Raw genomic sequence first — 14,350 nt, 5'->3', positions numbered from 1 at the left:
TTTCTTGTAGAATATGTCTACTACAATGATAATATAAGCTGAAGGTGGAACAAAATCCAACTGGAATTCAGTCTCCAATGTGGCAACAAGTTCATCCAATCAGGCACAAAATTACTTCATTAGTATTCACAGAACTTGTTCATAATCATTCAGCATCTTGATAAAATACCTACTTACCCAGTCTGATCAACATCCCATAAAATATCCTGTGTTGGCCATATTGGATGCTTGAGATGCACAATTTTCATTTAGGACTTAATGAACATCACAGACCTGCCAATCCTAACAAGTTTTCAGTAAAGTGGAACAAAATATATGTCTTGCTATTGTTTATAAGGAAAATATGCATTTAAAAGTCCAGAAGTGTGATTCAAGACTGATGCAGTGACGGTAAACATTGGGTTCAACTAAAAAGTCGCAAAGTATACAGACTTTAATTACTGCCAGTACAGTTCTTCAACTGCAGTTCCAAACCCTATGGAACTCAATGGCTTCTTGCTATCTCTCAGCTTGAAGTAACCCTCAGAAAAATTAAATTACACATGGCAATGGCAATCATCTTTCTTGCCACAAGAAATACTCAAATGAACACACAATGTCCAATAATTGTTGCCCTTCTTGCCTTTTTCCCCCAGAAGAATCTGAATATTCTATTTGTTTTTCTTTTGTACTAATAAACAATTTAGAAGGCTCATTGCCCCTTTCATCCTGAAAATGTGTCACTTGTTGGATGCCATTTTTAGTAAATTCTAAATAAGCAAGTCTGAAAATGCCAATGTTTCGTGTCACAAAATACGCATAGTTTATAGTGTCTGAGCTATTCCTTTAATGTTAGTCTGGCTCCCTGAACAACTCCACTGACTCTAATACGAAACCTGAATCAGATTCAAATACAGACACGCCAGTATCCAGATTTGACTGCAATCTTATTTCAGTAATTTGTGCTTTTATTATATAAGTCTGCATTTTAAGGGTAATTTCAATAAGACAAAATTTTAAGGGTTGGCAGGTCTAACATCATCATTGGTCTTTTGGTAAAAACCCTATGTCAATGTTTCAGTTTAGAAGGATAAACAATAAAAAGATTTTCAAGATGCCTGGTGTGCTGACTATATTGGACATCAAATTAGTGCCACATAACCAACTAGACGTCTAAAATATTTTATGATGCAAACACTATGCTAATCTGACTTTCCAATCAGGAAGAGTAACGATAACAAAATTTTCAAGATTGTAGCTGTGAAGGACATATGGGATATCAGATCAACACAATTTTCATTTGGGACCAACCAGACATATCAACTGAATTCTGGTGAAAATACCATGTCAATCAGAGTAGTGACAGCAAGATTTCCAAGATGGCTGCCATATTGGAAGTCAGACTGGCACCACATTCCTTTAGGACCAACCAGACATCATAAGAAATCTCGAGTGAAAACTCCACATCAATATATCTGTTCATGAGGAGTAGCAATAAGATCTTCAAAATGACCACTCTAACACTCGTACTGCCTGTCAGAGCAGCACCATTAGTATTTAGGTTCAGTTTTATTGGTTATAATTTAATTTTTCAGTACATGATAGTGATACATGCCAACCAATATATTGGATGGAGGAAGAAACTCGGAAGAACCATTGATGTACAGACACTTACCGTCAAGCTCTCACATATATCAAGCTGATACAGAGCTGAGATGTGTGAGAGATCTGTAATGGTGAGCACATGAGACAGCTGGGCTATCTGTGGCCCCTATTATTTAGGACCAACTTAACCATGCACTGAATGTGTGTGGATAGCTTCATGGCAATATTCCAAGTACTTTAGCAGAAGTAGCTAACTTGTACCAATAGATGGACAATGGACAATCTGCAAGTTCTTCTGGCCTATGACTGGTACAGCTAAAAATCGGCTAACACCTTGACAATATTAGACTATTTAAAGGTTCTTTTAAAACAGGGTCAGAAATACTGATTTTGAAGTAATAAGAAGCTCAGACAATCATATGCAAGATCATCTCATTAATATGCTAAGATCTTGGTGACATAAGACTATTTTAATAAGTTTGATACAAATATCAGAAATAAGTCACTATAGATTTCAGTGAACGAGAGGACTGGCATCATTGGCATAAAAACCGAAAGCCCTCAAAGCCAGGATATCTTGTCATTTAAATGTTTATTTATTTCCAGTAATGGTGGCTACATTTGAGGGCAAATCAGCATTATTTGTATAAATCTCAATGCCTGAGAGAAGCCTTATTTCATGGTGAATTGATATATTTTGTATAAATTTGAAAGGTTTCATGCCAGGATGCTTTCAAACAAATTTAATTATATTCTTTTCAGTTATCTGGAAGAACATGTTGTTTAAAGCTTTTTCTATTTCTAGTATCAGTGGCAGATCATCTCACACACCCAGTCATATTCTATTCAGCATTTTGGAGAAAAATTAATTTCAAGGCTTCTCTTTTTGTAGAAATCGTAGCTATATTTGATGGCTTTTCTAATTTTAGTAATAATGGTCAAATTCAAAGCATCTTTTGCATAAATTTGAAAACTCTTCCTGTCAGGATGATTTGGGTCAATTTAGTCCAGCAGTTACTGAGAAGCTGTTTAAATGGTTTTTACCATTTTTGGTAATGGTGGAAATTACTGGTATTATTTCTGAAAACCTGAATGCCCTTCATGATGAATTTATTAAACAAGAACTGTTTTGGTAGGTTTTTGAGAAGGTCACAATAGCAAATATTGATGGCAGTACAATGCATGACAGATGCAGGGCCAAACCATAAACTCACTTGGTCTTAAGGCCAGAAAAACAGCACTAATTCAAAACTTAATTCCAAAGTTTATTGGAGTAAAAAATGTATGCATGACTGTTTGTAGATGAAACACACTTAGCATAAAATGACAATAAAACTGTTATATAACTTATACTGATCTTCAATAACATGAAACAAATTAATTTTCATTACAAAAATTTCAGTTTAGGGAAAATCAAAACTTTGGATGTTTTTCTAAGAAAAGATATTATCTTTACATATTATTTTACAGGAAAGACAATGATGTGAAGGGTTCAATGTTGCACTTGATGAAGCATTTGCTTAAAAATCTTTTATCATGTGAAATATGCCAAGGTAACCAATAAAATATTCAAAGGTATGTAACTCCTAGATAACCTTTATCAGCTTCAAACCATACTTATCATCAATGGATACTTATGTTGAGACCGAAGTACATAATAAGAATTTTCCATTTAGTGAAGCATTTCATGACAAAAGACAACTGAAAGCTGTTTTCCTCCTAGTCTTAATAAATTGGAAACTATGAGAATTCTTTATAAAACATGACTGATCTGAGTTTAAAATTCACGGCGATGGTATCTGTCTGGATCATAATACTGTGTTACAACAACACGATTTGAAAACTTCCTGCCAGCTAAAGCTTGTTGTGCCTTTTGACAGTCAATTACTGAATTGAACTCAACAAAAATCTGAAACGAAAAAAGAAAACGATTTATGATGCATTCATGCAGGACAATAATTAATCTAGATACTTAACACAACTCTTCATCAGACAGTACAAAAATTAACAAGAATCACTCCAAATGACTTAAGCAACAATGGCCTAAAAGAATTTCCAGAAATCCAAGTACATTTCTTCTGTCCTTATATTCTCTTAAACAGCTGAGTACTTAAACCATCTATATTATTCATGAGAAACTCCAGCATACCTAAGTTAGAAATGCAAATATTTTATGAAATGTCAGAGTTAACATGCCCATTAGATATCTTAGGTGCAGGGCAAAACTCTTCATCATGGCTACTGACCCTGAAGTTGCAAGCACCCATGTGATCCATACAACAACTGTATCAGAACTAAATAGTTCTGCAACCTCAAAAAAAGAATATCAACAAATTCAGTCACAGTCAGTCCTGCTCCACTGTAAGACCCTTATTGAAATCTAAATCTTTAAAAGATGTTGCCTCTAGTTGCATAGGCATTAATCGTTTGGTTGTTTCTGATCTTAATCTGTTCCTTATCCATGTCTGATATCTGATATGGCATCTATGTAGCTAGCTTAGCAAGCTGGAACATGTTTTGAAAACTGTTCTTTATGGTTGTTATTTACAATTATCCACAGCTCACATGCATTTTCTTTTTAGATAAATCTGCTCTAAAATAAGATTTTTCACTAACATAAGCTCTGCAAAAGTTTAACTTTCTTGAATTAGCACTCTACTGACTACCATGACAGATTTACTGTTCCAAAATACTGTATAAGGATTTAAAGTCCATTAATGCCATAGTCTACTTGTTAAAACAGAGGTATTTTGATCAAATAAATATCTTTACTTCTAAATTTCATTTTTAGATTTTGATTTATTAGATTTATCATAACATTTATGCTAGGGCTATATGGTTTTGTAGCACATGACCCCCCAGGGCTAAATTGCAACGAGAAAAAAAAAAATGAAAATTGCACCCTACTTTTAAATTGTATTTTAATTCAGCTTTGTTTGTCTCCTGTTTCTACATTTAATTTTGAAATACTGCTGAAATGAGAGGTTGAGAAGCATGCAGTCTGTTTCTGTCCATCCGGCATGTACACTGGTCTTGTATTTAATACCATTTTGGAGTTCAAAATCACTCACTGTTGTCTCCATTAACGCTTTCCCAGCCCCTGTAATCTAATATATTTTCAAACTTTAAAAATAAATTGCCATCATCACTATCACCAGTCAGTACTTGCTGAACAAGATCGTCATCTAAAGGAGAATCATGCTGGGAATCAGCCATTTTGGTCTTCTTGATAGTACCTATTATAAATGCGTATTTGTAACACTTCCTTGATACAAGGCTCAAACTATAACACAACGCTTGTTACGAGGCCCAATGTGCCAATCAAATTTAGTTTAACAACCATTCATGTAAAGCTGAAGAAACCAGATGTGGAAACTAAAATGAAAATATACATATTGCAACAAGTACTACAATATTTCTAGAGGCTTATGTAGCAACAAGCACTTTAAGGGTGAATCAATGAATAAAATTGTATACTGCACAGATTACATTTTCATATGCATGACTTGAAACTAATCTGCAGGAGTTCATGCACAACACTGCTTTCCAAGTGTGTGAATTCATAAAACATTTGCAAGAATCAAGCGATCATGCACCCTGGGAGCATCTCTGATATTAGCTGATTAAGGGGAAGTCAACCTATACATGTTACAGAGATTGATGATCTTACCTTTCCTACACCAGGCACCTCAACTCCTGGTATGGGTCGTGGAATCTCCAAACTTCGGACAATACCATATTTAGAGCATTCCTCTTTCACATCCTCAAGGATATCTGTCAAAAGATGAGTTCCGATGCAACATAAGTATAAAATGTTTAAAAAATTAAATCAAACTGGCTCATATGAAAAACACTGCTTTAGTAATGAAAACCAAATTAAAGGTTAGCCTGAACTGAAGCAGTTGTGAAAAAGCACAATTTTATGCACTGACTTGCATTTATAGATACTGAACAAGAAAAGGAGAACAATAATACATAATTTTCCTGCACAACTAAAAAGCCTTACCAATACTCAAGGTTGAACATATTTAGTGTCAAGGGGCTCATCAAAATGAAAGAGCGGAAACTCTTCTCGTTCAGCTAAAACTTATTGTTAAAGTAGCAACTTCACACCCAAGGAACCAGGCCAATATGGCTACATCCAAGATATTTCTTTTAGCATAAACAGAACAAAAACATGTATTAACTATGAACTGAAATAGACCCATATTCATTTAGCGTACACAGTTTGGCTGTAGTAAAACAAGCAAGTATCTTCAGAAAAGTTAGACATAACTTTAAGTGATGTCTTGAAATTAAAACAGTTAAGTTGTTCAATGTAATTTAAAATAATGGGAAAGATAACAATGTTTAAATGCTTCATTTTAATGTGATGTGATGTCCTGACACCAGGCCAACCAGTCTTAGCACTAACCTCTTAATGCTGAGCGCCAAGCGAGGCAGCTGTTAGTACTATTTCTGTAAGTCTTAGGTATGACTCGGCCAGGGATCGAACGCACGACCTCCTGCATCTGAGGCGGACGCTCTAACAAGTAGGCCACTGGAGCGGTTAAGAATGGGAAAGATAACAATGTTTAAATGCTGCATTTTAATGTCTATTAGAATATGCTGATTTGTATATTGCTGTACCTTCATATTCCTCCTCATCCTCCAGTTCATCTGGACTGACCATGTTCATCAGACTTAGCACCTCAGTGGGAGGATCTGTACCCTGGTTCAGATTCAGCCCTGGGATCTGTAGTTGGACTGACAGCTGTAAAGGACACAAATATGATAAGAATATGAAAGATTATTCAAAAAAGAAGTTTAAGTTACTATAAAAATTTTACTCTGGGTAACAAGGATTTTAGGATTTTTCAAACAATAATAAACTAATTTAACCAGACCAGACTTTTGACTTAAAATCTGTATCCATTTATCTGTATGAATTATCACAATACACTGAGACAGTGTATCAACTGATTTAAGAATATACTCCAATGTAGATGGCGTCTGCAATTTTGCAAAACAAGTGGTATAACAATGAGCAAAAAGCATGCCCTAGTCTGATAATTAAATTGCCCATACCATTTACAACATAAAAACAAAATCAATAATGAAGACTCTAGGAAAGGAGGCATATAGATATGCAAAAAAGTGTGTGTGATTTGGATTTTTAACGTAGCTTTAACAATTTTTCAGTCATATCGCTACAATGTCAGCAGTGTAACAGTTTATAGTGATGTCTAGCACTGGGCCATCATGCCGCAGACTTGTAGCATGATGTCCCACTCAGTCACATTATCCTGACACCAAGCTGACCAGTTCTAACACAACCTCTTAACTCTGAGAACATAGCGAGACAGCTGTTAGTACCATTTTTGTAAGTCTTTGGTATGACTTGGCCGGATATCGAACCAAGACATCCTGCATCCGAGGCGGATGCTCTAACCAATAGGCCACCGGAGCAGTCAATATGCAAAGAGTCTCATAAGCAGTTGTATAAACAAAGAACTGAATCAGGGTGAATGTAACTAAGCCAAGACACCAAAGCCTAAGGTATTGTGTCATGTTACCCCACCATTACTGGAAGAACATATGACTGTTTTCAAAGGACTGGATCCTGTACATTTGCCAATCTCAATGCATTAATTGAAGTAAGCAAGTGAATGACCACCTTTACAATGACCACTGATGGCAATCTGTTCTTTGCTACGAAGCCCATTTATGTCATTAGGACAACAAACTGTCCAATTGGAACTGGTGATAGTCCAGATAGAATGAAATGGCATGCAATTCACTCACCCTGCAAGCTGGGGCTATCAAAAAAGTATTTTAAGACAGCAGCTTTGGCGAGTTTCTAGCCAAAGGTTCGAACTTGTCTGAGTCATGTCATTTGGTGAACAAGGGAAGTGAGAGGGGACAATAGTGATCAAAAGCAAATTTTTTAGCATAGTATGTTTCTCCAAGAATACTTACCCAATCACATTAATGTTAGGAAGACGTTCCATTACCTCTTGAATCCAGCAATCAAAGAAAGACAAGAAAATTCTTCTTTCCCATCTATATTCCGTACAGAACAAGGGAAGAAACTCTTTCTATTTCCCTTACAATCCTTTACCACATCTAGGTGGCTACAATTGTTTACCAGATTTGCTTCAGCAGTACTTCATTGAGCATGCTTACATTAGCAGGGAGGTATGGGAGGGCTTATTAGTAATGTAATCTGGAAAGTATTCTTGGAGAAACATAATTTACAAAACAATCTGCCTTCTCCTTCAAATACTTTCCCCAAATAACATTAATATTAGGTAAATAGTTAATAGGATGCAATGCTGAGTATTCTACCTACCCCATGGTAACTATGATGGGAAGAAGTATTCTTCCCTGTATATTGTTAAACCACACTTGTAATAAGAAAGTAGCACCACTGATGGTCACCTAAGTTGTAAGCCAGAAACTCGTGTTAACTGACGGAGGGAAGCATTAGCTTTGTTTCTTACCAAGTAAATCATCGGGCTAATCCAGTGAATGTATGATTCTACATCTGCAATAAGACTGTGCTGACTTTAGACCAGTCTGGGGAAAGTCTGGGCTGCTGCCACCAGACCTACCAGATTCAGTTCTCGTCCATGTGAAGCTGGATCATGCAGATAATCTTGAGATCAGACTTGCAGAGATATGTCATATTCATAAGCTGAAATTTTCATGTGGCATAGCTGATTTCTTGAGATGACTTAGTATGCTGCGAATATTACCCATTTTGGCCAAGATGCTTATGGTCTGGCAGTTATTTCTTCTTTCCCCATCTTGCTCTCCCCACCCCCCAAACTGTCTAATTTTTCCATGTGTATAGTGTTATAGAATTCAGATCAAGTCTTGCATCACTGGCTACTTTAATGAATGAGGAGATCAAACATATGATTCTTTGATTTCCCATTGACAGCTGCCTGTTCTTTTTGCTACGAAGCCTGGTTCCATTATCAGGAACACCAAGCCATGTACACCACTCCCTCAATAACTCATGCCCTGATAACTCACGAACCTGCTTTAAGCATGGGGTCAGGCACAGATTTAATTTTTTAAACCACTAAATACCAAAAAATTGATCCCTATTTGTTGAACTTGAAGAAAATCACGATCAAAATTGGTAATACAGTAAAACCTGTTATGAGAGACCGCCACTTCTGCCAACCAAAAGCGGTCTCTCAAGACAGGTGGTCTCTCATAAGAGGTGTGTGAAAATGGACTGGTTTTCAGGGTCAATAGTTAGCATTGTTGAAAAATAAATAATACCCATACTCACTGTACATGTATCATATCTTTTATTCATGAATCTTGTTAAATATTGCATGCATTCCTCTCAAAATATCTTTATATAATAAAGATATACATCTATCAAACAACGAGAATAAAATTTGTATTTCAACATCACATTAATATGTACAAAAAATGAACAGTTAGATATGATGTATATATCTTTTTTTATACACTTATTCACTTGTTTTTTTAAAAGAAATCCATTATACTTCTATGTTGACATGTTTTACTCAGCTACTTGGTCTGAACATGTATCTCAATTATTGCCTTTTCCTGAATCAACTTTCCACTTACTGGTATGTTTTTACTCCTTGCAACACAAAACCACTCCCATACTCGCTCGTTCAGATCTCCGTAAACTGTCCGTCGTGCCGTGGCATATTTCCTCTGTGCTTGTGCATCTTTCTGCCATTCGTTTCTAATGGACTTCTTGTCTTTGATTACATTTTGAACTTGCGTTTTACCGACGCTTAAGCTGACTGCTATTTTGCGAGTGGTCTCGCCTTTTTCATTTCTTTCAATGACATTAAAAAATCCTTTCTTCCAGTGTTAAAATTTTTCTTTTTTTCAGCGGAGATTCTGCCGTTGTTATTAGTGTTGACGTTATAAAGACTATTGGTTTTGATCAGGTTTTGGGGAATTGTGAAATAAATATATATTATGTACCAATGAATGAAACCAAAAGACATAATTAACTCATCAAGAAACAATACATTTATTCTGAGGCGAAGTTTAAATCAACAGCGTTATAGCTCGATAAACAAATGTTCCGACTACCTGCACCCACGTAAACAGATTGTGGCTCGGTGAAACACTAACAAAAGAAATAAAAAATAATTTTAAAAAAATCCGGAAATGTTTCTCACTTACTAGTATTAAAGACAATAAGCTCATTCACCCTCCAGGCATTATGGATTAACTGGAAAGCAAACGACGTACTCAAACCAACACTGAAGCCCTTTCAAACGATTTCTCACTTGGACATAAGGACTACCGGCGTTTTGTGAGTTTTCATAAAGATAAACAAAAAATACGAACCTCTAAATTGACTGCGTATATCCATCATTACTCCCTTTGATGTTACTCTTACTGGCTATTCACATGACTTCAGCACTACAATGGCGGTTAATGACATGTACATTAGTCTGGTTTACTGCGGTTTACAAATGACACCGTACGCTGGAGTTGTAAATTTCACAAAACTGGTACTGTAGCAAAACAAATTATTTTTAAATACTTTAACAGAGCAATCTTTGCTATTTATGCAGTCTTTGTTACAAAGGATTAAATGATGGTTAGAGGTGTTTATCCCGATATATGGTTGTTCAACTATAGTGTTATTTAATGTGCAGTTTGTTTGCATACTACATTTATCGCGAGCTCTAGTGTTTACAAAGGATTAAGTTAAGGTCAGTGGTGTCAATCTGTTTTGATTTTTTGGCGATGCGGTCATTCATAGCAGTGTCAAAATGCATATTTTGCCAAGAAATCGCGGTCGCTGGTCGCGTTCAGCAGGTGGTCGTTCATAACAGAGCGTTTATATAGTAAAATCAATCCGTGCATTATGATTGTGGCCGGAAATGACAGGTGGTCGCTCATAGCAGAGGTCGCTCATGACAGGTTTTACTGTAGAAACTTTGATATATCACTTGTTTTATCGTCAAAAACGGTAGATAGGACCTGGAAACTTTATTCAACATTATGAAATATCAATTTTTAATAAGAAGTCATATAATTTGTTACATTTTCTTTCTACACTACATTCTTAGTATACCGCAATTAATGATATTCAAGCAAATTTTGATCAATGAAAATGTCGCTTATGCCCAGTGGAGGCAATACTTTAATAAATAAATACCAATAATTTTTTTATCAATTGAAATTTAAGTTCTAGTTCTTTCTTTTAGTTCCTTTTAAGTGTTATCATACATGCAATGTGTCCTCTTGTAATTAAATGTAAAGTGTGTCAATCTACATTAACAGCTATGTCCACGACCATTTCTCTGAGAACCTAAGTGGCCACCGTGTTTTGATATCAGATGCGTGGAAGCATTTGTTGTATTATTGCACAAAATAAAAAGTGGGCCTCCTTTTCTATTATCACGTTAATTATGTCTTTTGAATCAAATAAAGGAGGCGGAATAAAAAGGTTAAAAGGCATACAAGTTCTACATGCTTAAACCAGCAGCCCTCGTTTATGTCGGGTAACTCATTTCAGTTGATCAATCATTCACTGTTATAAATGTTATTGTGTATGTATTCTAATAAAACTACCTAAAATTACCCTACTCTAATAAAACTACCTAAAATTACCCTACTCAATCATAATTGTAATTAAAGATAGCAAGGCAAACAAGCCAAATGTGTATTCGTAAAATAATGAGCTTTGTTTCACAGATACAGACCACTGTGGGGAAAAGGAGTTTCAGAGAATTTCTGAATTTGCATGTAGAGATATCCTCAAGGATGATAATTAGTTTCACTATTATTTGCAATAAAATCAAATCAATCAATATTTTACAAAATAAGCAATACAAAATTTGAGTTTTGATGTATATGATTGTCTCGGGAAATAAATGTTGCATGTTTTTGATAAAAAGGAATCTTGTTTGGTAGAGTATCAACAGTTAGTCTGGTTCCCTGATTCCCAGACTCCTTGTTTCACAAAATACTGTTACACATCACTCTGGAAACCAGACTAATCAACAAAACAAAAAACAATTGATGTAATACATGAATGTTTTTGCGTACTGTGTTCGTTGTTGAAACCAGTTGGAATCATGTTATTGATCTATCAGATGTTGGACATTTTGAAAATAAATGTAATTTATAGAAAATAACGAACAACTTCATCAGAAAGAGCGCTTTACTGACAATTATTCTTGATTTGATTATAAAACGAGGATTCAGTCATTAAACAGCCCAGTCCCCCCCCACCAACCACCAGTTCTCTGGATGTCTAGCAGATTTTGTTTAGGTCCTAGTAACTCGTATCCTCGCATATAGTGCAGTCTGTGTTTTTGGACCCCAATGTGTGGGAGTTATCAAGGGAGAGGTGTAATTAGAACTGGTTCAGGGTCCATTAAAAAGGTGTGCAACTCACTGGAGCTATCAAGAAACTTGTCTTGTATGGGAGCAGATTCAAGGAGGTGTTGTCTAAGGGCCTGAATTGATCTGAACTAAGCGACTTGGGAAATAGAGTGATAGATTTTGGTCTTTTAAATTCAAAATTGGCTAACAGGTTTGAACAATCCTTATTGTCACCTATATCTGCTCCACCATGATGCCTAAATGTGTTTGGAGCTGTAACCTTTGATTGTAATAGGTGCTAACTTTCTCTCCCTGATGAGAAAGAAAAATAAAAAGTCAGCCAATCCAGGGATTGAGTCACTCAATGGGACAATGCTGTTGATGTTGCACCAGGGCCTGAAAACCAGCCACTTCACCTCAAACACTTTCAATGTGGAGGGCATTCCAGTGTGACAGAAGGCTGAAATTATTGTTTGCAAGACTCTCCTGAAAAGAGCCAGGCATGAAGGAGTAGCCTGTCTCGGCATGGATGAAACACCTGCAAATTTGGCTGTTTGGGTGGATCTTGGGGGTATTTTCCTGGGAATGCCTATTGTTAGACTGACTTGATCATTCACTCAGCACTTGTTCCACCTGAGAGGGGCTATCAGAATCATTCTGCGCTAACTCCTCACTTTTGAATTACTTTTGGTACCATGAACATTGGTAGGCAGCCATGGCCAAAAAAACTCTTCCCATTGATCGCAAGTGCATTCAAAGCCCACATTTCTGGATCTGCGACTTTTGAGATTACAGCGAGCATATTGTGATCCCAAGCACAAACAGATCTATCCTTAGGTGTCCCAAGGTGCACAAATCCATTTAAACTATCATTGTATGGATGCACGATTCTGTGTAAATGGACTGACCCATTCCCGACAATGAATCAGCCAGGACACTGAGCCTGCCCAAATACATCTGATCTGGGAAGTTACATTTATCTGGGCACACCAGTACAGAAAATCCCAAACAAGTATGTATAGATCCGGGGATGAAATAGTTGCCTTTGAGTATCATTCTGCCTCTTCTAAGGTGAGCTGAAGAAGCAGTTCTTGTGATGCCCGCTTACATATTTTCTCAATTTTTCTGCCAAACTGCAATGGTGTACCGAAGTACTGAATACTGGTTTCAAGACTAAATGGAGTTTATTTTTCTAATGTTGATCTGATTGGTTACTGTATTCAATATACTTGTGCAAATATATCAGACCTGCCAACCCTAACAAGATTATCTAAGTAAGGCAGTTGATTTTTTTCTGCAAGTTTTACTAGTTTTCAGTAAGGTGTAACAAAATATCAAATACTGCTATTGTCAAGTTGGAAAACACATATTTAAAAAGTTAGGTACTCCAAATTGTTTTTGTATTGACAGTAAACATTATGTTCATCTGAGTAGTTTGTAAAGTACAAACTGACCTTATTTACCTCTAGTACAGCTGCACATACTCTAGTTCCAAACCCTATCCAGCTCAATGGCTTGTTACTATCTCTCAACTTGACATAATTCTTGGATATTTTTCCTTCACTGAACCTGATGATGGCAAATGCATCTCCTGCCATGTGACATTCTCAAACCTGACATTTGATGTCCAATAAACATAACTGTGTCCCTTCCTGCTTTTATTCAGAAGAATCGGAATATTCTTTTTTATTCTTTTGTTCTGATTAAGACTTTTTAAGAGGTTTATTGTTTCCTCTCGTCTTTAACATCTATCAGTAGCTGGAAGCCATTTTTAAAAATAAATAAATTCTATTATCAATATTTTGATCATGAAGCCACATTGCATGAAAAAAAGATCTCCAGTTTAAAGCATCTGAGGTACTACTGTCTGGTTCCTGGACTAATTCATCTAAGCTAATATGAAACCTGGATCAAAATCAAACAAGGACCTGTCAATTATCCGGATTTTACTGCAACAATCATATTTCTGTAGTTTTTCCTTTTATTCCAGAAGTCTGTATTTTATGGGGCATTTTCGTTAGACACGCAGCAAAATCATAAGGGTTGGTAGGTCTGATATATTAGGGATTCATTGATAAAATGACCAGTATTTTCCTGGGCAAGCTTGGTGGGAAACATTTCTCCTTTTAATCTACCCAGCTATTAAAACAAATGGGGCTGAACCAATTACAAGTTACTAAAACAGGATTTTACAAGATTTTAGACTCAATCATCATGTTTGATAAATGTAGGAACCTTAGTAACAAAAGCTATTATGATCAAAGCATGATCATCCTGACTTCAGCTAACAGGCAAAGAAAATTCAAAAATAAAAAGTCTGTAAAATTTGGTATACTGACTTGACCACTTTTAGAACCGACACTGGCTCTCTGTACTATAAGTTTCTTGTCTCCCAGCTGCATTCCATTGAGACCAGCACATGCCTGTAGAGTAAAAT

At 36.0% G+C, this 14,350-nt stretch overlaps 1 protein-coding gene across 1 annotated transcript in view; it reads right to left on the bottom strand.

Moving 5' to 3' along the window:
* Positions 1 to 2,836: 2,836 nt before the first annotated feature.
* LOC149803763 (splicing factor U2AF 50 kDa subunit-like) overlaps positions 2,837 to 14,350 on the bottom strand; it is a 55,949-nt gene continuing 44,435 nt past the window's right edge. Inside the window, exons 9-12 of the mRNA XM_089953545.1 lie at positions 14,253 to 14,336; positions 6,214 to 6,337; positions 5,255 to 5,358; positions 2,837 to 3,493 (exon numbers count right to left, since the gene is read on the bottom strand). Coding sequence (XP_089809671.1) covers positions 3,362 to 3,493; positions 5,255 to 5,358; positions 6,214 to 6,337; positions 14,253 to 14,336 — 444 coding nt within the window. The 3' untranslated portion in view covers positions 2,837 to 3,361. The remainder of the gene's footprint in view (positions 3,494 to 5,254; positions 5,359 to 6,213; positions 6,338 to 14,252; positions 14,337 to 14,350) is intronic.

This window comes from Sinohyriopsis cumingii, chromosome 3, assembly GCF_028554795.1.
Source record: "Sinohyriopsis cumingii isolate HCF-2022 chromosome 3, ASM2855479v2, whole genome shotgun sequence".
Lineage (NCBI taxonomy): Eukaryota > Metazoa > Mollusca > Bivalvia > Unionida > Unionidae > Sinohyriopsis > Sinohyriopsis cumingii.
This window is presented reverse-complemented; position numbering and strand designations above follow the sequence as displayed.